This window comes from Chlorocebus sabaeus, chromosome 9, assembly GCF_047675955.1.
Source record: "Chlorocebus sabaeus isolate Y175 chromosome 9, mChlSab1.0.hap1, whole genome shotgun sequence".
NCBI classification, from domain to species: domain Eukaryota; kingdom Metazoa; phylum Chordata; class Mammalia; order Primates; family Cercopithecidae; genus Chlorocebus; species Chlorocebus sabaeus.
The window spans coordinates 65,937,824-65,965,189 of NC_132912.1; the positions used below are offsets into that span (position 1 = coordinate 65,937,824).

General features: G+C 36.6%; 1 protein-coding gene and 1 pseudogene across 2 annotated transcripts in view; both read right to left on the bottom strand.

Moving 5' to 3' along the window:
• Window positions 1-27,366, bottom strand: part of ADK (adenosine kinase) — a 577,446-nt gene that overhangs the window by 177,786 nt on the left and 372,294 nt on the right. For both annotated transcript variants that reach the window (XM_007962951.3, XM_007962952.3), the window contains exon 7: window positions 6,891-7,061. In XM_007962951.3, the coding sequence (XP_007961142.1) occupies window positions 6,891-7,061 (171 nt within the window). The remainder of the gene's footprint in view (window positions 1-6,890; window positions 7,062-27,366) is intronic.
• On the bottom strand, window positions 4,168-4,825 carry LOC103215976 (large ribosomal subunit protein bL35m pseudogene; annotated as a pseudogene).

Genomic DNA, 27,366 nt, shown 5'->3' on the forward strand with positions numbered 1-27,366 from the left:
CTCGCCCGGCTAGTTTTTTGTATTTTTTAGTAGAGACGGGGTTTCACCACGTTTGCCAGGATGGTCTGGATCTCCTGACCTCGTGATCCGCCCATCTCAGCCTCCCAAAGTGCTGGGATTACAGGCTTGAGCCACCGCGCCCGGCCGAATTATTCTTTTAATATATTGTTCAGTTTGATTTGCTAAAATTATTTGAAGAATTTTTACATCTGTGTTTATGAGGGATATCGGTCTTTTCTTGCAATACTTTGTTTTGGTATGAAGGTAATACACACCTCATGAAATAAGATAGGTATATTTCTCCCTCTTCAATTTTTTGGGACAGTTTGTATACAATTGGTATTACATCTTTCTGAAATCTGTGTTAAAATTCAACACTGCCAAGTGCAGTGGCTAATCCCAGCACTTTGGGAGACTGAGGTGGGAGGACTTGCTTGAGCGCAGGAGGTTGAAACCAGTCTGGGCAACAAAATGAGACCTCCTCTCTATAAAAATTAAAAATTAGCCAGGCGTGGTGGTGTGCACCTGAGGACTTGCTTGAGCAAAGAGGTTGAAACCAGCCTGGGCAACAAAATGAGACTTCCTCTCTACAAAAATTAAAAATTGGCCAGGCACGGTGGTTTGCACCTGTCATCCTAGCCGCTCGGGAGGCTGAAGTGAGAGGATCACTTGAACCCAGGAGTTTGAGCTTGCATTGAGACATGATTGTGCCATTGCACTATAGCCTGGGGGACAGAGTGAGACCTTGTCTCAAAACAAACAAACAAACAGAATTGAACACTGAAGTAATTCAGCCTTTGAGGTTTCTTTGTAGCAAGGGTTTTAACTACAAATTCAATTTCTTTAATAATCTAAACAGACTTTTTCTATTTCTTCTTGAGTATGATTTAGTACTTTGTGTCTTTTAACAAATTTGTCCATTTCATAAAGGTTGTCAAATATATTGTAATAATATTGACAGGAGGGACAAGAACATCTATTCTAGAGCTAATTTTACCCTACTAATGAGACAAAATTCCTTATAATACTCTATTTGAAACCTCATGAATTACTAGTCAGGTTATCCACTCTGACTAGTAGGATAGGAATGGTTACAGGTCCTCATATGTGCACTGAGGACTGTCCTCTACAATCTTTTTGGGTGGTTCTTTTCCTGGTCTTCCTTAATTTCTTCACAAAAATCCACTGATTCATACTCAGCTGAAGACTTGGTGGGATTCTGCAAATGTCCTGTGTTCTCTCTCTATTCAGCTATTTCTTCTCTGGTACTTTTAACTTACAAACACTAGCTGCCTTAGACTCCTTGAACTTCCAGCTCCAACTCCTCATTAAAAGAGATTGCAAGGCTCTACTTGAGTTCCTTTTTTTTCTTTTTGAGATAGAGTCTCACTTAGTCACCCTGGCTGGAGTGCAGTGGTGCAATTTTGGCTCACTGCCACCTCTGCTTCCCGGGTTCAAGTAATTCTCATGCCTCAGCCACCCAAGTAGCTGGGGTTACAGGCGCATAACCACCCTGCCAGGCTTTTTTTGTATTTTTAGTAGAGACAGGGTTTCACCATGTTGGCCAGGCTGGTCTTGAACTCCTGACCTCAAAGGATCCACCTGCCTCAGCCTCCCAAAGTGCAGGTATTACAGGCGTGACCCACTGTGCCCGGCCTTTGTTACCCTTCTTCTGTTGCCTGGAAATTATCTCCAAAGAGTTAGCTGGGGTAATCATCAGGTTTATCTTATTTATTTCCTGTCTCACAGGGATCATTGATCATTGCCTATGAAGAAATAATCTTTGTGGACAAGGTATTTTTTTTAATACTGAGGCTATCAGAAGTTTTAAATCGTCATTACTACTGTACAATCCTCTGACAAGAGGAAGGTGACATCACGTAGAAAATAAGAGCCAAGTGTGTTTGGTTTTAGCTGAGTTTTGACATTTTGAACATTTATACTAACCACAGTATATTTTATTTTTTTGAGGAGGGGAAGATTAAAGAATCCTATGTATACTCTCTGAGAACTATATTTTATCCTTCATCACATTTTAGAAGTAGAATGTCCTTCTTTTCCTGGAGAACTGAAGATAACTTATTATTACTATAGTATTCAAAGAGAAAAACAATGGATGATGAGATTAAAGGGATAAAGCATTTTACTCTACTCGCTTTTTGTAATCAAAAATGGTATAATTTTTTATTATCCCTATTAAATTTCATCACTCAACTCATATTTAGAGTCTACTAACATTAAAAAAAATTTTGATTTTGACCTTCAACTTACCTAGTATGTATTAAGGTGTTGTATTATTTGCATTTGAATTATATGCAAATATAGCTTTATCTAAATCACTGTTAGTTTACTTAACCAAAGGTAGGGTAAACACTGAGGCGTGCCCCTAGAAATCGATTTATTTATCAACAGACCTTTTGAGACTGCTTCAATAACATACAAAATACCTCTAATTGTCTTATAGCCAGTCTTCATTATTCTATAATCCATGTAATGACAGATGTTCTCAAATATACTATGCATCCACTGCTTATTGGTCTGCCATAATAGGTACTTAGGTACTATATAAATACCTCTTGAAGTGAATTCAAATGAACAATAATCACACCAAAAGAGAAAAGATTTTCTTGCCCCATGACTTACAGCCACGTAGCAGCTTACAGTTTTACCACTTCCTCTTCTAGGTGGGGAAAAATGATTCCTTTAATAATCTATACTAAGCTGTGATCCAACTTTTAAGTTTACTGATTTGTAGAATCAATCTTTTTAAAAAAATTGTGGTAAACTATACATATGATAAAAATTTCCATTTTAAGTATGCAATTCATTGGCACTAAATACATTCACAGTGTGGCGCAACTATCACCACTATCCATTTCCAGAACTTTTTCATCATTCCAAACAGAAGCTCTCTGTACTTACAACACAATAATGCCTCATTCCTCCCTACCCCACTCCCAGGTAACCACTATTCTACTGTGTGTCTCTATGAATTTGCCTATTCTAGGTACTTCTTGTAAGTGGAATTCTTCTAAGAAAATCTAATAATTGTCTGATGTGTCTGGCTTATTTTACTTAACATAGTATTTTCAAAATTCATTCATGTTGTAGCATGTATCAAAATTTCATTTAAGGCTGAATAATACTCCATTGTATATATACGTGAAATTTTGTTTATCTGTTGATGAATATTTGATTTGCTTCTATCTCTATCTTAGCTATTGTGAATAATGCTGCTGTGGACATTGGTGTACAATGATCTGAGTCCCTGCTTTCAGTTATTTTGGGTAATATACCTAAAAGTAGAACTGCTAGATCATATGGTAATAATTCTATGTTTAACATCTTGAGGAACCACCAAATTGTCTTCTACATTCCCATTTTACATTCCCACCAGCAATACACAAGTGTTTCCAATTTCTCCACATCTTCACCAATACTTGTTAATTTCCATGTTTTAAAACAACTGTCATTCTGATGGGTGTGAAGTGGTATCTAATTTTGGTTTTGATTTGCACTTCTTGACTGGTTATGTTGAGCACCTTTTCACGTGTTTACTGGCCATCTGCATATCTTCTCCAAATAAATGTTTATTAAATTCCTTTGATCATTATTGAATTATGTTGTTAGTTTGCTTATTGTTGAGTTGTTACTGTGTTAAATATTCTTAATATGAATCCTTTATCAGATATATTATTTGCAAATATTAACTCCCATTCTACTAGTTGTTTTTTCACATTCTTGATAGTGTCCTTTGATGCACAAGAGTTGTTAATTTTGATGATGTTTAACTTATCTATTTTTTCCATTTGTTGCTTGTACTTTGGAGTCTTTTTTTTTTTTTTTTTAAGTGAAGATTGTTTTGATATCATCAGCATCTGCTGCAAACTTAAACCACTTTTAGGACTATTCTTTTCTCTTTTGTCTCTACCAAACTTTTAGCATCATTCCCTGGTTCTAAATACATTTTCCACCTTCTTTTTACATGTCTTTTACAGATTTGAGCTTTTTTTTTTAAAGTTTTAAAACTTTTATAAGTTTAATGTTGTCACTGTATGTTTACATATTCATTGGTACAATTTACATCGAGTTTTTTACTTATCCATTTTTGCAAAGATATGTACACAAAGATACATATTCAAGAACTGAGAAATAAGTGAAACTTCTGATCTATACTTTCAGGTTTGTTCGATCATGATACTTCTGATAAGGATCATGGGCATATCAGTTTCGCCTCTTCCAGAAGGATGTCGTCATTTTATCTTAAGAGTTTACTCTGGGTTTTATTGCAGAATACAAATTCCCTCAATCGTTTTTTTCTTGCAGGTGCCTTTTTCCATAATTTTTTCTTATATCCAGCCCTTCTCTTCCAAAGGCCACAATGAAGTCTAAGAAACCTATAGATGACAGCTTTCACAATCTTTCTCTTGCCTTTTCGTATACTGAGGTATGTTAGAGATCTGACTGGCAGCTTCAAGATACTTGGAAGCAAGGGGACCACTCTATTAAGGATCGCTGAAGTATGCTCACATGTCAGGTTTCTCTCAGATGTGGTAAGTCTGGGAGTGGAGGAAACAACTGGTGTCTGAATATGACTAAAACGTCCAGTGGACAATGCAGAAATAAGAGAGGCATTTTTGACACAGTTTCGGTAGGCTGAAGATGCCAAAATATTCAGAGGCCATAAGATTACTGAAGTTGCTCTCACTGCACGGGCAAAGGCAGAGGCAGCCATCTTGTCATCCTCCAAATTTGAGCTCTTATTAAAGAGTTTTCTGTGTGCTCTGCAATTTTTTTAAAAAGATCCCTCCACATTCTCTCCTTAAGATCATTTGTGACTATAAAATCCAAATAGCATTTTTTATGGCATTCAATCTCCCTAAGCTTTCTTTACTTCCAAAGTCTCATTCTTTGGAATCATATTTTATTTATTTATTTATTTATTTATTTATTTATTTATTTACTTATTTAAGAGGGAGTCTCGCTCTGTCGCCCAGGCTGGAGTGCAGTGGCGCAACCTTGGCTCACTGCAAGCTCCGTCTCCCGGGTTCACGCCATTCTCCTGCCTCAGTCTCCCAAGTAACTGGGACTACAGGCACCTGCCACCGTGCCCGGCTAATTTTTTGTATTTTAAGTAGAGACAGGGTTTCACCGTGTTAGCCAGGATGGTCTCAATCTCCTGACTTTGTGATCCACCTGCCTCTGCCTCCCAAAGTGCTGGGATTACAGACGTGAACCACCGTGCCCGGCCCTTTGGAATCATATTTATCTTTTTAAAAAGTTTTAAGATTTGTCTCTTAAACTCTGGAGAACTTATTTAAGTGCTGCCAGTCTGATCTTTCATGACTAAGAACTCTAGACCAAGTGTTAACTTCTCCCAGTGATTCTCAAGACTACTGACACCAGTGCTTTAATATTATTCAAAGGGCTTGAGTAGCACTTTTACCAGTTACTTCTTTTACCCTTTGGAAAATAAAACTGTTAATAAGGAAAAAACTAAATGGTAGATTTAGACAAATTAGGCTTCTAGCAGCTATCTGGCACTTCATTATTACCACTATTTCTTGCCGGTATCTCAATTTGTGAATTATCAAGAATATAGCATTTCCTTCCAATGTCACCATTTGTTACCAATGTAACCATTACCTTTGCAGATATATTATGATATTATTTCTACGGATCATCTTTTAATCTTTACCCAGGTGATCTCATAAATTTCCAGGTCAATTTTTATGTTATTCTAGGCAGACAGCAGTTATTAGATATAAAATTGATGAATATATTCAAACTATGTTAGAACTATGGAATTAGAATGAACTTCTGGGATGATTAAGACAGTACCTTCATTGTATACATTAAACCATCAAGTGACATGGCCAAGGTACAGGAAGACACACTGAAGGCTTTTTTCCTCTTTCATGGATTTTCAAAGAGGTATAAACAGTAAATAAGAGGTATAAACAGTAAATAAGCAATCAAAATAAATAAGCATTTAAGTAAATAAGCATTTCCATAATTTAGAATGGAAGAAAATACATTCTCGCTAGAAAGAAAAAACTGTAATTGTTGAGATGAAATTCCATTTTATCACCTTCAACTATAACAAACAATATTTAAAAAACGATATTGTTAATAAAGAAATATAAACGCAATATATCAAAATTTACTCATAATTTATTAAACAAACATCAAATGGACTTAGACTCTGAAGAGACTTAAAAAAGTGATGAATGTGCTTTTTATCCTGATTGTGGTCATAGTAACAGGTCAGGTATCCATCTGTAAAAACTCACAGAAATTACAGTAAAAAGGATAACTCTTACTATAGGTAAATTAAATCTCAAACATCTAAACTTTAAAAAATAAATGTTGGGCCAGGCACAGTGGCTCATGCCTGTAATCCTAGCACTTTGGGAGACTGAGGCGACCAGATCACCTGAGGTCAGGAGTTCGTGACCAGCCTGGCCAACATGGTGAAACCCTGTCTCTACTAAAAATAGTAGAGGGCATGGTGGGCAGGCACCTATAACCCCAGCTACTTGGGAGGCTGAGGCAGGAGAATTGCTTGAACCCGGGAAGGAGAGGTTGCAGTGAGCCAAGATCATGCCATTACACTCCAGCCTGGGCGAAAAGAGGGAAACTCCATCTCAAAAAAATATAAATAAATAAATACATATTTCACTAAGAAAGAAGTTAGTATATACTGAAGGAAATATTGAAAATACTGAGAGCAGTCAATTGACACTGAGGCAATTTTGTTGCGCAATTCTCAAGGATATTTACACAAAAATTTAGGATTTAATTTATATATTTCTAAACATATATACACAGATCAGAAATAAACAAACAAAAAAACCCCAGGTTCTTTTGAAAAAGGAAAGGTAACTCACTGTCTCATTTCCAAAAAGTATGTCAACATAAGGCATAACTTTCATCAATGACTCCTTGTAGAACTGGCTAATAAATGGTGCAGACAGATTCAAAGTGAAAATCCTGTTGTTTTCAGAAGCATGGTGAGCCACTTTTAATACTGACTCTGGAGAAACTGTAAGAAAAAAGCCCTGAATGAAGAAAAAAGGAGGGAAAATTAGAAATGCCATCTCCACAGTCACTCCTAGAATAAAAGAAACCTAAACAAAATACAAAAGTATATAAAATACAATTATAAAATGCAAGGCAGAAAATAGCAACATTTGACTGGAAGGGTATTTGATTATATGAGTACCATATGCTTGATACATGCCATTACTTCAGAGAATAAAGCATTACTTATTTCATACTAGGTTTATATGCTCAATACTAAAGAATTCTGGAAATTCATGAAAGAAAAAATATTTGAAAGGTCTCATTCAAGACAATAATTACATTTGAATTAGGGAAACTGTACTACGAAGGCAAACTGAATCCTTTTAGCTTCTTACAAACAGTTCGGAATATATATTTTTTGAGATAAGAGTCTCACTATATTGTCCAGGCTGGTCCTGAACTCCTGGGATAAAGCAATCCTCCTACCTCAGCCCTCCAAGTAGCTGGGATTACAGGTGCGTACCACTAAGCCTGGCTAAGTTTATATTCTTACAAGTGACTTAAAAATAATCTGTTTATTAAGATCATAACTTCTGGCCAGGCACAATGAATCACACCTGGAATTCTAGTGCTTTGGGAGGCCAAGGAGGGCTGATCACTTGAGTCCAGGAGTTCCAAACCAGCCTGGGCAACATGGCGGAACTCCGTTTCTACAAAAATTTCAAAAATTAGCTGAGTGTGCTGGTGTGTGCCTGTGGTCCCAGCTACTCATGAGACTGAGATGGGAGGACTGCTATAGCCCAGGAAGTGGAGGTTGAAGTGAGCCGAGATCATACCACTGCACTCCAGACTGGGAGACACAGGGAGACCTTGTCTCAAAATAAATAAATAAATAAATAAATAAATAAATAAATAAATAAATCATAACTTGTTATGTTAAGAAATATTTAAGTTGATTTTTGAGGAAGATTCTGAATTAGAATTTTCAAATAATGAGAAAAGGATTCAGTAATGCAAAATAAAGATATTTAATTAAAATTTCATGTCAGGAAAGCTGCATTTAAAATGGTATTTTTATCTACAGCTTTAATATTAATGAAAGTCTTATTAAAACACATTTATGCTTTCTAGATGAAAGCATAAGCAAAGACATACATGTATATATAGGAAATTAGTTTGGATGGTGCACAAACAAGTAAAGGAATACACAAAGGGCAATAATAAAAGACTTGAAAAGGTCGGCAAAGTTAAGAATACAAGGGGCCTTGGGTGGCAGGGTAGGAATCTATTTGGTAGGCAATGTGCGAGACGGGTAGGGATGGATCATGTGTAATGAATATTTCCTTGAAAGGAAGGAATAACAAGCTTATGAGAAAATATAAAGCAAAGTTTACCTGGGCAGCAACAATTTAGCAACGGTTAATAAATGTCTACAATTGTCTGTGTAAAAGAAAACCACACTAGGAGTACTACATGCAGGACTTCGCGATTGTTTAAGATGTGGAAGGCAAAGAAGAAAAGAGTAAACAGATGATTGAGATTTTTGAATTTGGTTCTACCATTAATAAAAGTAGAAAATTCCAGAATAAGATCTGGCTTAGATGGTAAAGAGTGTTTAGTTGTGGTCACACTGCAGTTGAGGTTCTAAGGGATCTCTAAGTATCTACCAGAAAGTTGGACTTAGAGTAAAGGCCATGAAAAAGGAGAGGTCAAAGAGGTATTGTGATTCCCAAGGCAGAGAACACAGAACAAAACAGGACGAAGGAAAGAACGCAGAATAAAAATTAGAGGAAATAAAAAAGGAAAAGGAGAAAACAAGAGGAGGCCAAATGAGGAGAGTAGAAGTGATGGTGAAGAAACTGAGCAAGGGAAATTTTAAGAAGGTGCTATGGGGAAGTAGAGAAAGAAAGGAATGAGTAAAAGTCGTAAGATTTGATGATTAACAGAAAGCACTTAGTATGATGGTAAAAGTAGTTGTTAAAAAAAGGAATGGTAAGAAAGTAAGGTAAGAATAATTATTTTCAAAGCTTCATCAGTAATGATAATAAAACCATTTGAAATGTAATGAGTAATTATTTGTGTCTCAGGCACTATACTACATAGCAATTCAGTTATTGTTTTTTCCTTACATCAAACCTATGAGGTGGACACTTATTAGTTTCTTTTGATAAATAAAGCAAGATAGAGAAGTCAAGAGATGTTTCCTAGGACACACAGCTTACAAGTGATGAAGCCTGGATTCATATGACTCCAGATATATTGCTAGTTTGAGCAGATAATAAGAGGAAGAAAAGGCACAAACGCTTTTTTTGTGGGGTAGGGTGGGCAGGGAAAGGAGGGAATAAGAGATTTGCTTTTAATGGCAGGGAAAGTTGGAAAGATTTTGCTTTTCAAAGAAAAGGATCTATTGGAGAAACAGAAGAATAAAGAGGCAAGGGAGGGAGGATAATTGGAGCTAAGAACTAGAGTAAGTGGGAGCACTGGAAAGTAGAAGGGGAGAAGAACTGGCTTGTAAATGGAAGAAATAACCTTGAAAATATAAAATAAACTTCTTCTAAAAGTTACAAAAATGCTGAGATATTCACTTATAACTGAGGGACTAACGATTTCCATAATGCAAACTTTGAAAAGTTTAAAAAGAAAAAAAAAACTCTTTTAAAATAGCAAAGACTTGGAATCAACCCAAATGTCCATCAGTGACAGACTGGATTAAGAAAATGTGGCACATATACACCATGGAATACTATGCAGCCATAAAAAAGGATGAGTTTGTGTCCTTTGTAGGGACATGGATGCAGCTGGAAACCATCATTCTCAGCAAACTATCGCGAGAACAGAAAACCAAACACCGCATGTTCTCACTCATAGGTGGGAACTGAACAACCAGATCACTTGGACTCGGGAAGGGGACCATCACGGGGGCCTATCACGGGTAGGGGGGAGGGGGGAGGGATTGCATTGGGAGTTATACTTGATGTAAATGACGAGTTGATGGGTGCTGACGAGTTGATGGGTGCAGCACGCCAACATGGCACAGGTATACATATGTAACAAACCTGCACATTATCCACATGTACCCTAGAACTTAAAGTATAAAAAAAAAAAAAATGCTCAGGTTTAACCACTTCTTCAGGTCTTCATTTCCTTATGAAGGCTCCCATGTCATGTAAGGCTTCTATTAAATAAATTGTATGTTTTTATCTTGTTAATAAAATAAAATAAAATAAAATATTACTTTCAAATTTCAAATAGACTACAATAAGACTAAAAAAATTAATTTTGTAGCAGGAGCCATGTGTATTGGGATCCATCTTTGAAGGAAGGGTTTATTGCCTTCATATATTCTGAGACATTAAGAGAGAATCATCTACTATAATTGTGTCAGGGCCTAGAATACAATACTCCAAAATATGGCCCCCTAGCAATTGAGAAAACCGCAGAAGCAAGGTCACTCTGACCTTCTCCCACCTTTCTGTGTGAAAGCTAGTCATAAAACCCTATTCCAAAGGGGTCCTGCCCTATACCTGGCGGCCAAGAATAATCTAACAGATGGGACTTGCTGGCTTCTATCTCCTCCAACCCTAAGTTTGTTACCATTAGATCATATCCCTTTTGTCTAATCATGTTTCTCTACAACTATCCATGTCTTTCATCAGACTTTGCATAAAAATACAGTTTTTGCTGGTCTTTGGGTCTTAATTTCTGAAGGCTCCTGTGTCATGTAAAACTTCGTTAAATAAATTTATTATGCTTTTCTCTTGTTAATCTCTTTCGTTACAGAGGGTTCAGTCATGACCCTTGCGATGGATGAGGAAAATATGTTACTTTTTCTCCCCTACAACTGCCTCTTATCACTTTAAAGTACTGCTAGTGAAATTCTAAATGTTTTAGTATGTTTAGTGAAATACAAAATGTTTTTGTATAATAACAATATTTTCTCATCATTTAAAAATTCAATTAATTCTTTATCAATATTCAAGTGTTCTAAGAGGCAACAAATCTTAGTCTATTATTTTTAAATGTTTTTATCTTTCTTTTTTAACCAAGTATCCTATCACTTGCAAACTATGAGCATCCAAGCTGCTGCCGTGCTATTTCTGTCACTTGGAGAATTAAAACGAACAGTTTATACAGCATCTTGTCTCCATAGTAATATGGATGTACTGTCTTGCTTTTTAGTCTTTCATTTAATGAGAAGATTTTAAAACTTTCCTCCTCTATTTCTCCCCTAACTGTTCCAGCATGAAATAAAAACCTCCCATAGCTAGCATTCTGCCAGCTGTGGATTAACCACAGCCAGCCACAGAATGGTCTACATAAATAGTAACCGGGTCAAATAATTAGGCTTCTCACCAACTTCAGACTGAAAATTTGATCTGTGCTAAAATACATCTGATTGTAATTTAAGGTACAGAACACTGTGCCCCTGGAGTCTAAATCTGGCCCCAATCCAAATGTATGTATGCTGTGTGTGTGTGTTTTCCTTTAAAATACAACACAAGAGTCTTGTGATATGGATAGTATGATGTCAATTTTGTTCATTTTATAAATATACAAAACCATCAACTTTTAAATAAAAGGCAAATTCACTATTTAAATTAATTCTATTTTTGAATGATCTCTTGTTTTTCTTTAAGTAAATATTTAGTATTTAAACAATCTGGGGTTTGTGCTCTGTTAGATTGCAAAAGACTGTTAAAATTGATGCCATCCATAATTTTTCTTGCTAGATTTATAACCCTTGCTAGGCCACATGTTCCAGACTATAGTATCACCAAAAATAAAAACAGTGCCATTACAATCTTTATCTACATGTAAGGTTTGCAATAAAATCAAGTCTACAGTTTAGAAAAATATATAACCAATAAAATCCTGTGCTTTACTAATTAGGGATTTCAGTCTGCACAACAGTTAACCAAAAGCAAAGTAGATGCTAACACTTAGAGGCTGGATAACATTAATTAGAACTGAGAATGAAGTGGGACTGTTGTGTTCATTACAGCAGAAAACAAAACAACACAAAATGGTAGCAGTAGGATAGATAGGGAAAGACTAAAGTAGAACCAAAGAACCATTTTAGCGGAGCCAGACTTAATGCTTGGAAATCTAAAAAACTTAAATACATTACACAACCACTCTAAGGATTTTTCAGAGTAGTTTAAAAGTGAGGGAATGTTAGAAGCAACATTGTTTAATATACTAAAGGAAAAAATTGCCCTTTTTGTTTTTGTTTTTTTTTTTAAACCGGTGTTTACCTTAATTCAAGGTAATCATTTGGGGTTCTTTAAAATTGTCTTTGCCTAAGAGCACCTCTTTTCATTATTTTTATTAACAATTATGTGAGGAATAGGGGTATGTATATGTGTGTGTGTGCATGCACATCTATATACATTTCAGGGATTTATAACTCTTAGAAGTATACATCTACATTAATTCAAAACAAAATAAACCTATGTAAAATAACCATGACTATAATTAATCAACTGTGGATACATGGTGATAAAGACAAAAAGAGCTTTTGTTTTTATTGATATATATGATATATATGATATATGTGGTATTTTTTTGAAATATTTGAAATAGTGGATTTTAATCTATTTGGGTCCATCTACTTCCTGATTATCATTATTATTATTGAGACGGAGTCTCGCTCTGTCGCCCAGGCTGGAGTGCAGTGGCGCGATCTCCGCTCACTGCAAGCTCCACCTCCTGGGTTCACGCCATTCTCCTGCCTCAGCCTCTCCCAGTAGCTGGGACTACAGGCGCCAGTCACCACGCCTGGCTAATTTTTTGTATTTTTAGTAGAGACGGGGCTTCACCGTGGTCTCGATCTCCTGACCTCGTGATCTGCCCGCCTTGGCCTCCCAAAGTTCTGGCATTACAAGCGCGAGCCACCGCGCCCCGCCATTTACTTCCTGATTAAATACACATATGCATAAAACTATGCAGTGGCGGTCAGCAACTATACATAATGAGGCTTTACCTAAAAATAATGGGTAAGCACTGGATTCAACTGAAGGTTAAGAACTTGTAATTTAGTTTCTTTTCTCACAATTACACAATCATATATTCCAGTTTGATAAAAACATCTTTTAAAAATACATAAAAAATTTATGATAGAAGAAAATATCAAACTTCTAGAGTGGGAATAACTTTCAAGCTTACAGAGGAGGCATTATCTAAAGATTTGCTATGGGAAAAGTAAAGGGTTCAGTTGGTACTCCCAGAAGGAAAAAAGCAAACAAATAAACAAAAGATGAGGAAAAACATGACAAAGGGTTAGTATCTTTAGTCCACAAAGAAATTTAAAAGTAGACTAAAAATTAAACAAACATTAGGACACCAACAGATAAACAAACCATAACATAAAGAAGTATTCCATTGAAAGAGAAATACATAGTAAATAAATATGTAGAGAAATATTCCTCTCTAGTAACTAAGGAAACAACATGGTAACAATGATGAAGAAAGGTTGATGAAACAAATATTAATACTGCTGATGGTACTGCAACTGACAACAGTCTTTCAGGAAATAATTTGAAAATACACAAGATGAACCATAAACAAATTCATACTCTTTGACCCAATAATTATACTTCTGAGAGTCTACCTTAAGAAAGTAATCCAACACATGGGAAAATACACAATCAAAAACTTATCAGTGTATTTATTTCATTGAAATCAATGTAAAAAATGACAGAGGAACAGTCAAGAATTGGCTATATACTCTAAAGCTCACTACTGATCACTTAAAATGTGACTAGTGCAAAGAGAGACTTGAATTTTAAATTTAATTTAAATTTAAATGAAGAAGCTACATGTCGATGATAAGCATACTGTGGCTAGTATGATTGTGAAGCTAAATTTTTAATTTCATTAAATGTAAAAATTGAAGCATTTCAAAGTATTTTTCTGCTGGAGCTTTATTGTCTTGGTAGGACTACATTTTGACATTGAAAGTTTAGTGACAGAATTCAATGGTATATATGTAAAATAGGTACATTTCAAAGATGTAGTATGAAAAGAAGAATGTTAAAATCTAATAATTTTTACATCTAATACAGTATATAATTTTTACATGTTGAAACAATAAATATTTTAGATATATGAGGTTAAATAAAATACATTATTAATCTTTTTCTTTTTACATTTTTCATGTGGGTCCTGGAAAATTTTTTTTTTTTTTTTTTTTTTTTTTTTTTTTGAGACGGAGTCTCGCTGTATCGCCCAGGCTGGAGTGCAGTGGCCGGATCTCAGCTCACTGCAAGCTCCGCCTCCCGGGTTTTTACGCCATTCTCCTGCCTCAGCCTCCCGAGTAGCCGGGACTACAGGTGCCCGCCACCTCGCCCGGCTAGTTTTTTGTATTTTTTAGTAGAGACAGGGTTTCACCGTGTTAGCCAGGATGGTCTCGAACTCCTGACCTCGTGATCCGCCGAAAATTTTAAATTATATTTCTGTTGAACAGCACCACTCCAGAGAATATTTTAAAGACATTACAAATGATGATGATGATGAAAACTAAGTAGTAAAGTAGAAAATGTTTATGGCACATAAATATTCAATTAAATAGAAGGCATACAAATAGTGGGTACACACTATTATTATAACCTACATTAAATCAATACTAAAAAAGATTAGAAGGGAATAACCAAAAGTAAAACTGGTTAAGTTTAGGTACAAAAATTGTGGATAATTCTAATATTTTCTTTGCTTTTCAAAATTTGGTAATATGGTTAGATGGCTCTTCTGATAAAAAAGTATTGATTACTCATATCTCTTAAACAACTTTTATCAGGAGAGCCATCTAACCACATCACTAAATTTTGAAAAATAAATTGTAAGAAATATCCATAAATTTTCACCCCAATTTAACCATTTTTAGTTTTGGTGTATTTGTGTCTACACAAACAAGAGACGTTTACAAATAGTAAGAAGCTTAACTCAATAAACAGGAGTAAGAGTAGATCATACACAGCTGGGAGTAAGTCTATATTACTTCTTTGAGTAGACAGAAGGCTGAAAAAGGAACAAACTAAATATGAGACTAGTGGCTTTAGAAAGCATAAACCACTATTTATAGAAGAAAAAGAAAATAAAGAAGGATGTGTGGTAACAGAAAAATATTTGGACAACCAGAGAGCCCAACCAAGCCTAGACTAGCACTGATGAGGGACGGGCTAAGAGTACCAGATGCTTGTGTCTCAAGATGTACCACTGTCATCTGTTCTAAAGAACATAATTAGCTTGTTCTCCATGCCATAACTTAGGTGCCATAGTAACACTAGTCAGAGAACAGGGCTGAGAGAATGAATAAATTACAAGTCAAAAATAAATATAACAACCATATAGCATGCTTTCTTCCTGTTAATGGGTGCTACAGGTTTTGTGAATCTCCCAGAAAGTACAAAATATATTTTGTTCTCAGAGTCGATCAAATATGAGTTATGACAAAGCATAGTTCCTATCTGCCTGTAAGAAAAACGCTGGCCCTGACAATGATTAAGATAATGTATACATCATTTATAATTACAATGTTATAATATGCAGTATTTCATACAAACGACAGCAACAGAATTACTAAAAGAAGAAAGCTAGAACAAATATACTGTGAATGCCATAAAGGTTATGTTACCAATGACAGAGGCAATGTAAGAGAATTCACCTGGATCTTTTTCCTGCCTATGTGGTTCCTTTTAGAAGCATAAAATCACCAAGTCTACCAATCATTTAATCTTTTTTTTTTTTTTTTTGAGACAGAGCCTGGCCCTGTTGCCTAGAGTAGAGTGCAGTATTGCAATCACAGCTCAGTGCACCCTTAACTTCCTGGGCTCAGGTGATCCTCCCACCTCTGCCTCCTAAGTAGCTGGGACTACAGGCATGCGCCACCACGCCCAGCTAGTTTTTGCATTTTTAGTAGAAACAGGATTTTGCCATGCTGCCCAGTCTGGTTTCCAACTCCTGAGCTTAAGCCATCCGCCTGCCTTGGCCTCCCAAAGCACTGGGGTTACAGGCGTAAGCCACCACATCCAGCTCATTTTAATCTGTTTAAGGGTTAAAATACTCCCAACTTCAGGTATGTTATGAATGAAGAAGTCCATTTTCTTCCATCCCACATAACTTCCTCAAAAAAGGAAGTAAAATGAGGAAAAAGATACAGTAGAAAGAAGATGGGCTATAAGGGAATACATAGGAGCATATTTATTATAGCTCTGTTGAACATAAAACAGTGTGAGGAATCCTAGAAGTCTATTTCTAGGGGAAAAGATGAGAACGTGGTGAATGCACACCGATACGGTTTGGCTCTGTGTTTCTGCCCGAATCTCATCTTTAATTGTGCTCCCATAATTCCCACATGTTGTGGGAGAGACCGGTGGGAGATAATTTGAATCATGGGGGTGGTTTCCCTCATACTGTTCTCGTGGTAGTGAATAAGTCTCGCGAGATCTGATGGTTTTTATCAGGGGTTTCTGCTTTTGCCTCCCACCATGATTCTGAGACCTCCCCAGCCACGTGGACCTGTAAGTTCAACTAAACCTCTTTTGCTTCCCAGTCTGGGGTATGCCTTTATCAGCAATGTGAAAACTGACTAATACACATATTATAATGCAGAGATTAAAAGCAATAAAGGAGTTGGGCATGGTGGCTCAAGCCTGTAATCCCAGCACTTTGGGAGGCTGAGGCAGGCGGATCACTTGAGATCAGAAGTTCAAAACCAGCCTGGCCAACGTGGTGAGACCCCGTCTCTACCAAAAATACACAAATTAGTTGGGTGTGGTGGTGGGTGCCTATAGTCCCAGCCACTTGGGAGGCTGACACAGGGGAATTGCTTGAACCAAGGAGGTGGAGGTTGCAGCGAGCTGAGATCACCATTGCACTCCAGCCTGGGCAACAGAGTGAGACTCCATCTCAAAAAAAAAAAAAAAGGCAATAATGGTTGAATAGCAATACCTGGTGCTTGTCTAACCCACAAAAAAAGGATCAAGGCAACAAACAAACAGCTAAGATTTGATTGAAGTGTAAAGGAAGAGTAGAGGGATGCAGTGATAGAATGAAGATGCACCTGTGGTGATTGGAAGTCTAGGAAGGCGGCATAGAGGCACTAAAACTCATGGTTTCATCTCCCCCACCTAGATCAGATCTGTCTGGAGACAGGAGGGAATTGCTATTGCAGGGGAAAAAGTCAGCAGAAGATCCCTACCAGCCCTCTTGGACACCACAAACACATGAAGTCCTTACTACACAAGAATCCCGTAGTCCTCACAAGCCCTGAGCCCATTTTGGAGAGCTGCCACGAATTCATTTAGCTGCACTGCCCTGGATTAAGGGCACAAGGTATGTACTCCCCATCCCACCACTGTGAGCCAAACTGCTGTAACATGGCACCATCTTGAGACTAGAGCCACCTGTGTAGTATGCCCTCTTCTTGGGGGTCAGTGGCCATTGCACCTCTCCAGAACTGGGGCTCCATCTTCATTATGTCAACCCCAAACAAGTTTCTGAACACAATGATGCCAGCTGGTGAATGTTGGACCCAGGGCTGGCTGCGATTCTGGTCTTGCACAGCAAGAAAACCAAGCCCCATGGCCATACCACCAACAGAGAAACCCGTCTACCAGTCCTACCCACAGCAAGCCTGCTCTTAAGCTGGCCAAACTGCTGGGCCCCCTCCTCTAAGCAGGAGAGTTCCCTGAGCCTCTGAGAAGGTGATATGGCCAGGGCCAGCAGAGTAGGGCTACCTGCAAGCAATCAGAACCTAAGAAACAGACACACACCTCCCCCATAGGCACACCTTTGGCCTGCCCAACAGTCCTGTACCCCCAATAAGGAAGGGCCTGAAAGATAGTTCCACAGACTGTCCCTGTGCCACAGGGAATATCTCCAAGCCAGTCAAGTGGCCAAAAGCCCATGTCCCAGACCTGAAAGCTGCTCCTGGCAGGCATGTCCCCAGGTTGCCCAAGCAACCTTATACTTGTATTTCTGGTCAGAGTAACAGCCTTGTGGACCCAAACTCAGCAAGCCAATCTCACCAACCAAGTTGGCTGACCTACTATGTGCACATACATACCCCAGACCTGAGAAACAGTCCAGTGAGCCCACCCCTGGCAAAGTGGCATCACCATTGCCACAAACTCAGCCCATGCCACTGAGAAACTCACAAATGCCACTCGAGTGGATTACAGCTGAAGAAATTACTCAGAGACCACACAACTGCATGCATCTAGAAATAAGGCTAATGTACCCCACCAAACCAACACTGCAAGACTCATTCATATGAATAAGTCTTTCTCTATGAAATCTACTCCATAAAATTAAAAGAGGTGACTTTTCCACCAGATGCATAGAAATCAACATAGTGACACATCAACCATGAAAAAGCAAGAAAAAGCCTGGGCAACATGGTAAAACCCTGTCTCTACTAAAACCCACAAAAATTAGCAGGGCATATTGGTGAGTGTCTGTACTGGGGAGCTGAGGTGGGAGGATCGCTTGAGCATACGAGGTAGAGGCTGCAGTGAGCCGAGATTGTGCCTCTGCACTTCAGCCTGGGCAACGGAATGAGAACTTGTATTAAAAGAAGAAAAAAAAAAAAGCAAGAATATATGTAATGTCAAAAAGAAAACAATAATTATCTAGTAACATACTCCAAACTATAAGGAAATATATGAAATGTGAGAAAAAATCAAAATAATAATCTTAAAGAAATTCAATGAGATACAAGAGAATACTGATGGATAATTCAACAAAGTCAGGAAAACAGTTTATGATTTGAAAGAGAAATTTGGCCGGGCGCGGCGGCTCACGCCTGTAATCCCAGCACTTTGGGAGGCCGAGATGGGCAGATCATGAGGTCAGGAGATCGAGACCATCCTGGCTAACAGTGAAACCCCGTCTCTACTAAAAATACAAAAAATTAGCCGGGCGTGGTGGTGGGCGCCTGTAGTCCCAGCTACTCGGGAGGCTGAGGCAGGAGAATGGCGTGAACCTGGGAGGCAGAGCTTGCAGTGAACCGAGATCGTGGCACTGCACTCCAGCCTGGATGACAGAGCGAGACTCCGTCTCAAAAAAAAAAGAAAGAGAAATTCAATAGAGATAGATATCACAAAAAAGAATGAAGCAGAAATCCTAGAGCTGAAGAATTCAATGAATAAAACAAAAAATACAATAAAGAGCTCAACAACAGACTAGACCAAGAAGAATTTCTGAACTTAAAGAATGATCTTTTGAAATAACACAGGCAGAATAACTTTAAAAAAATAAAAGAGAATGAAAAAGCCCAAAGGATTTATGGGATACCATTAAGCACACAAATATCTCCAGAAGGTGAAGGGAAAGGTGAGAAAAACAAATTTAATGAAATAATAATAATGGGGGGGGGGAAGAGAGAGAGAGAGACATACAAGTCCAGAAAGCTCAAATATATTCACCTCAAACAGGACCTCTGCAAGGCACATTAAAGTTAGATTGTCAAGAGTCAAAGACAAAGAAATAATTCTAAAAGCAGCAAGATAAAAGCATCAAGTCATATAAGGGAATCCTCATTAGACCAACAGTGAATTTCTCAGCAGAAACCCTATAGTCCAGGAGAGGACAGGATAATATAGTCAAAAGTACTAGAAGAAAAAAATTATTACCCCAAGAATATGCCTAGCAAAGCTAACCTTAAGACATAAAAGACAAATGAAATATTTCACAGACAAGCAAAACTAAGGGAATTCATCACCACAAGTCTGGCCTTGCAAGAAATGCTCAAGGGGGTCTTACAGGTGGAAATGAAAAAATAATAATCACCATCATGAAAATATGTGAAACTATGAAACACACTGATAGAACTGCTGTACAAAGGAGAAAGAGAAAGGAATCAAACCTTTTCACTAGAGAAAACCATTCAACTGCAAAAATAACATTGAGAGAAAGTAATGAACAAAGGATATAAAAACCACCAGAAAACAATCAACAAAACGACAGGAGTAAGTCCTCACTTATCAATAATAACCCTGATTGTAAATAGATTAAGTTCCACATTTAAAAGATACAGACTAGCTTAATGGATTTGAAAAAAAAAAACAAACAAGACCTAATTATATGCTGTCTATAAGAAATTCATGTCACCTGTATACACATATAGACTGAAAGTGGATGGAAAAAATATTCAATGGAAATGGAAACCAAAAGCAAGCAGGAGCAGCTATACTTATATGAGGTAAAACATTCTTCAAGTCAAAGGCTGTAAAAGAAGACAGAGGGATATTATATAATTATAAAGGGATTGATCCAACAAGATAATATAACAGCTGTAAATATATATGTACCCAATACTAAAGCACCCAGATATGTAAAGCAAATATTATTAGATCTAAAGTGAAATAATAGATGGGGACTTCAACATCCCACTCTCAACACTGGACAGATCATGTAGACAAAAAGTCAACAAAGAAACCTCAGAGTTAAACTGCACCACAGACTAAATATAACAGATATTTACAGAACATTTCAGTCAACAATGGCAGAATACACATTCTTTTCATCAGCCCATTCAACAGTCTCAGGATCAATCATATGTAAGGACACAATAGAAGTCTCAAAATATTCTTAAAGAACCAAAATAATATCAAGTACTTATCTGAACACAATGGGCATAAACTTAGATATCTATAACAAGAGAATCATTTAGAAAGATACCATTACATGAAAATTAAACAATATGTTCCTGAATGACCAATGGATGAAGAAATAAATTAAGAATAAAATTTAAAAATTCCTTGACACAAAGAAAAACAGAAACAACATATCAAAACCTATGGGACACAGCAAAAACAGTATTCAGAGTCAAGTTTGTAGCAATAAATGCTTATATTAAAAAACAAGGAAGATTTCAAGTAAACAACTTAATGATAAACCTCAAAGAACTAGAAAAGAATAATCTAAACCCAAAATTAAAGGAAGGAAAGAAATAATGATCAGTGCAGAAATAAACAAAATTAAGACAAAAAAATACAAAAGATCAACAAAACAAAAAGCTGGCTTTTAAACAAAATTGACAAACCATTAGCTAGAATAAGAAAAAAAGAGAAGATCTAAAATAGGAAACAAAAAAGGAGACATCACAAAAGATACCACAGAAATACAAAGGATCACTAGAGACTACTATGAACAACTATATGCCAACAAATTTGAAAACCTAGAGGAAATGGGCACATTCCTGGATACATAAAACCTACCAAGACTGAAACAAGAAAAAACAGAAAGCCTAAACAGACCAATTACAAGAAACAAGATTGATTTAATAACAAAAAGTCTTCCAACACCAAAAAAAAAGTCCAGAACTGGATGGCTTCACTGTTGAATTAAAACCAATTTGTCCCAAATTATTCCAAAAATGAAGCAGAGGAAATTCTTCCTAATTGATCCTATGAAGCCAACATAACTGTGATACCAAAAACAGATAAGGACAAAACAAAAAAAGAAAATGATAGGCCAATATCCCTGATGAACATAGATGCAAAAGTCCACAACAAAATACTAGCAAAATGAACCCAACAGCACCTCAAAAAGATTATGAGCAAGTGAGATTATCCCAAGAATGCAAAGATGGTTCAACATATGTCACTCAATGAATATCTTACATCATATCAATAGAATGAAGGACAAAAACCATATGATCATCTCAATGAAAAGCAGAAAATGCTTTTGATAAAATTTAATATTCCTTCATAAAAATTCTTAATAAATTAGGTATAGAAGGAAAGTACCTCAACACAATAACATGATGAAATCACCTCAACATGACAAACCCACAGCTAACATCTTACTGAAAGCTGAAAGTATTTCCTCTAAGAACTGGAACAGACAATGATGCTCTCTCTCACCACTCTTATTCAACATAGTACTGGAAGTACTAGCCCAGCAATTAGGCAAGAGAAAGAAATAAACCATATCCAAATTGAGAAGGAGGAAGTTAAATTGTCCCTGTTTGCATATGTAATGATTCCACATATTGAAAAGCCTAAAGACTCTACCAAAAAACTCTTACAACTGATAAATGAATTCCATAAAGTTGCAGGATACAAAATCAATACACAAGAATCAGTAGTGTTTCTGTACACAAACAACAAACTAGTTGAACAAGAATTCAAAAAAGCAACCTCATTTACAACAGTGAGAAAAGAAAACAGAACCTTGGGAATAAACTGAACTAAGGCGATAAAAGACCTCTACAAGGAAGATTACAAAACACTGATGAAAGAAATTGAAGTACATACAAATAAATGGAAAGACATCTATAGATTCAATGCAATCCCTATCAAAATACCAAAGACACTTTTCACAGAAATGGAAAAAAATTCTAAAATTTGTATGGAAACATGGAATAGCTGAAGCAATCCTGAGTAAAAAGAACAAAGCTGGAGGTACCACACTACCAGAACTCAAAATATACCACAAAGCTATAATAACACAAACAGCATGGCACCAGCATAAAAACAGACATATAGATGAATGGAAATGCATGGAAGGCCAGAAATTTATCCACCTTATCTACAGCAAAATGATTTTTGACAAAAGTGCCAAGAATTATCACTGGGGAATGAATAGTCTGTTCAATAAATGGTCCTGAGCAAACTGGATAGCCAAATGCAGAAGAATGAAACTAGACTTCCACCTCTCACTGCATGCAAAAATCAACTCAAAGTGGATCAAAGAGGCTGGGCATGGTGGCTCACACCTGTGATCCCAACATCTTGGGAGGTCAAGGCAGGTGGATCTCTTGAGCCTAGGAGTTTGAGATCAGCCTGGACAACATGGTGAAACCCTATCTCTACAAAAAAATACAAAAATTAGCCGGGCATGGTGGCATGTGCCTGTAGTGCCAGCTACTCAGCTGGCCGAGGCGGGAGAACTGCCTGAGCCTAGGAGGTCAAGGCTGCAGTGAGTCATGATTGCACCACTGCACTGCAGCCTGGGCGACAGAGCAAGACCCTGTCTCAAAAAAAGGATCAAAGAACTAAATATAGTGACCCAAAAGGATAACCCTCCTAGAAGAAAACACAAGCGAAATGCTTCAGAACACTGATATAGAAAAATATTTTATGAATACAACTTCAAAAGCACAAGCAACAAAAGTAAAAATAAACAAATGAGATTATATCAAACTGAAAAGTTTTAGCACAGCAAAAGAAACAATCAATAGAGTGAAAACACAACCTACAGAATGGGAAAAAATATTTGCAAACTATTCATCCCATCAGATAGGGGATTAATACGAGAATATACAAGGAACTCAAACATCTCAGCAGCAAAAAACCAATCTGATTAAAAAATGGGTAAATGATCTGAACAGACATTTCTCAAAAGACATACAAATGGCCAATGAATATATGAAAAAATGCTCAACATCACTAATCATCAGAGAAATGCGGATCAAAACCACAATGAGGTATCATCTCACCCCAGTTAGGATGGCTATTATCAAAAAGAAAAAAACATGTTGGTGAGGATGGAGAAAAGGGAACAAGAAATACATTGTTGGTGGAAATAGCCACTATGGAGAACAGTTGGAGTTTCCTAAAAACCACAAGTAGAACTACTACTTGATCCAGCAATCCTACTACTAGAAATTTATCCAAAGGAATTAAAATCATTATATTTAAGGGACATGTGTACCCCTATGTTTATTGCAGCACTATCCACAATAGCCAAGATATGGAACAAACCTAGGTGTCCAGCAACAAATGAATGGATAAAGAAAATGTGTAATATATACACAAAGGAAAACTATTCAGCCATAAAAAAGCATAAAATCCTGTGGTTCACAGCAACATAGATAAAAGTGGAGGACATTATGTTAAGTGAAATGTTAGGAACAGAAAGTTAAACATGGTATGTTTTCAGTCATAAGTAGAAGATAAAAAAGTTGATCTTATAGAAGTAAAAGGTAGAATAGAGGATATTGGAGCCTGGGAAAAGTAGGGGGAAGGGAGGGATAGGGAAAAATTTGTTAAAGGATACAAAATTACAGTTAGATAAGACAAGTAAGTTATAGAATTCTATACCTCTGCAGGATGACTATTTAGTTAACAATAATATATTAAATAGTTTAAATAGGTAGATGGAGGATATTAAATGTTCTTAACACAAAGAAATGATAGATGTTTGAGATGATGGATATGCTATTTATCCCTGTCTGATTACTATACATTACAGGTATCAAAACATCACTATGGGCCGGGGACAGTGGCTTACACCTGTAATCCCAGCACTTTGGGAGGCTGAGGCAGGAGGATCAAGAGGTCAAGAGATCGAGATCATCCTGGCCAACATGGTGAAACCCCGTCTCTACTAAAAATACAAAACTAGCTGGGTATGGTGGTGCACACCTATAGTCCCAGCTGCTCAGGAGGCTGAGGCAGGAGAATCGCTTGAACCCAGGAGGGGGAGGTTGAGTGCGGCGAGATCACACCACTGCACTCCAACCTGGTGACAGAGACTCCGTCTCAAAAAAACAAAAACAAAAACAAAAACAAAAAAAACTCACAATGTACTCCATGAATATGTACAATTATTATTTGTCAATTATTTTTTAAAAAGCAGTAAACTAAGCCAGGCCCAGTGGCGTGCACCTGTAGTTCCAGCTATTTAGGAGGCTCAACTGGGAGGATAGGTGAAGCCAGGAGTTCAAGGCTATCTGCACAATGATCACACCTGTGAATAACTACTGCATTCCGGTCTTGGTAACATATTAATAGCAAGACCCTGTTTCTTTAAAAGAAAAATGTTTGTGTGTGTATAAAAGCAATAAAGTAGAAACATATATATCAAATCAGACAAGCTATAGTTTACCCTTTTATATATCATATATAATTTAAACACATATGCATGCATCTAAAATAACACAATACAGTCTTCAAGGACACATCCAAATATAAGAGCACATATCAAACACATTAAGAGTACCCATGGTGGGAAGAGATTAGGAGTAATATGAAAAATAAAAAAACAGAGGAACTATGCCTAAGTCAGATGAAGACAATTTGACAAGACCCAAGGAGAATTAACTCTTCTCCTTAGTTTACACCAACTAGTAAACTTATTTTTAAAAAGTTTGCTAATCTGTCTACTTATTAACTATGTGACTCTGACAACACAACTTTACTAGGCTTTACTGTTCTCACCTGTAAAATGGGAATAATAATGTCTCTCAAGGGTTGTGAGAATTAAATAAATGCTTAATATAGTTCCTGGCCTGTAGTATGCATTCCATACATATTTACATTGTATTAATATTATTCTTGTAGAAATAACAAGAAAGTTAGAAAGTCTTCTGCCTCCCCTCAGAAAAGTGAGTTTTATGTTACAGCTGTTAGTTACAGTGCTGAACAAAAGTATGCTCTTTAAAGATCAACAGTTTGGTATTTCCTTTGAAATACAAATACATAAAGCAAAATCCATCATTCCCTTTTAAAAAGCTATCCCTGCCTCCTTTCTCTCCTTGATTTAATCATCCTATATCTTGCTGACAGATTAATCACTCTAATCACTCTTCTTTTCCTAGTAAATTAAATCCAAATGCTTCATACGCCGGCATTCAAAGTGCTCCACAATAGTACTTTAACTTACAGTAAACCAGCTGTAATCTACCTTACTTCATAACATATGTCCTTGCTTCAGTCATATAGAATAATTTGCTTCTCCCAAAATAAATTTTGAGTTTTTATGTTTTTCCTTGTATCTGAAATGTCCACTACCTCTACATGTTAGAACTTACCAACATGTCAATGCCCATTTAAAATCTAACAAATTCTTTCTTCATTCCCACTAACAGATGTACACATTCTTCTCTGAATGTCCATAACACGTGATATTATGAAATAAATGAGGGCAATTATTTTATTTTACTTAATGATATAAGCAACTTGTATTTGTCTTACCACTCTTACCTGACCATAACCTTAAGGGGAAGAGCACTTCTTACTTTTTTTTGCTTGATACAGCAAAAAGCACAGAAAATTTTTAAATATGTGATTAAATTTTTGTTTAGATGTTACACAAAATCCTATGTCACTAGAATGTGTTTTTGAATTTTTTTTTTTGCTTTTTTGAGAGGATTTCACTGTCACCCAGGCTGGAGTGGAGTGGCGCGATCTCGGCTCACTGCGACCTCTGCCTTCTGGGCTCCCACATCACAGCCTCCACAGAAGCTGAGACTACAGGTGTGCACCACCACATCTGGTTAATTTTTGGGTGTTTTGTAGAGATAGGGTTTCACCATGTTGCCCAGGCTGGTCTCAAATTCCTGGACTCAAGTGATCCATCTACCTCAGCCTCCCAAAACGGTGGGATTACAAGTGTGAGCCACTGTGCCCAGTCTAGAAAGCTATCTTGAAAAAAAGAGAAAAAAGACTGCTGCCTTTTCACATGCTTATATGGAAGAATGTAATCATTTTAGAGTTGAACAACTCCCTCAAATTCAGAGGTTCTGAAACTTTCTCAGTTTACAGTGTTTTTAGTGTTTTTGTTATTTTTTTCATTTTTCCATGGTATGCTAACAAATGCCTAACAGTTCTGTTTAATGTGAAATCCAAACAATTTAGTAAGTACTATCTTCAGAATGTAATACTCAGTTAAGAAAAATATATATAGATTGAAAAAAGTTTGAAAAATCTCATTAAAAAAATAACTACAACACAGTTGACCCTTGTACAACATGGGTTTGAACTGCATGGATCCACTTGTGTGTACATTTTTTCAATACGTGTATCAGGAAATTTTTTGGAAATTTGTGATAGTTTGAAATACTCTACAGACAAACTCTGTAGCCTAGAAATAGATAAAAATTGTTAAGTACATCAGGAATGCATAAAATATATGTAGATACTATTTTATCACTTACTATCATAAAACTACAAAAATCTATTACAAAAAGTAAATATCTATCAAAACTTACGCAGGCAAACACTTACAGACCATACATGGCACCATTTGAGTCAAGAGAAATGTAAACAAATGTAAAAATTCAGTATTAAATCCTAACTGCATAAAATGAACCGTAGTAAATACTGTACTATTGTAACAATTTTGTAACTACCACCTGTTGCTTTTGCAGTCAACTGTTGTGAGTATCCATTTAAAATGCCATGTGATGCTAACCATCTCTGAGTGAACCCTACATCTTACAGTAAGTTGCATATTCCAAAAAAAAGTGACCTCTCATGACTCTTGCATTATTTTTCATCGTGCTTAGTGCAGTACTGTAAACCTTGAACATCACCATGGGACCCATATGAAGTGTCACTAGTAATATTGGAAGTACTCCCAAGAAGCAGAGAAAAATCATTACAAGAAAAA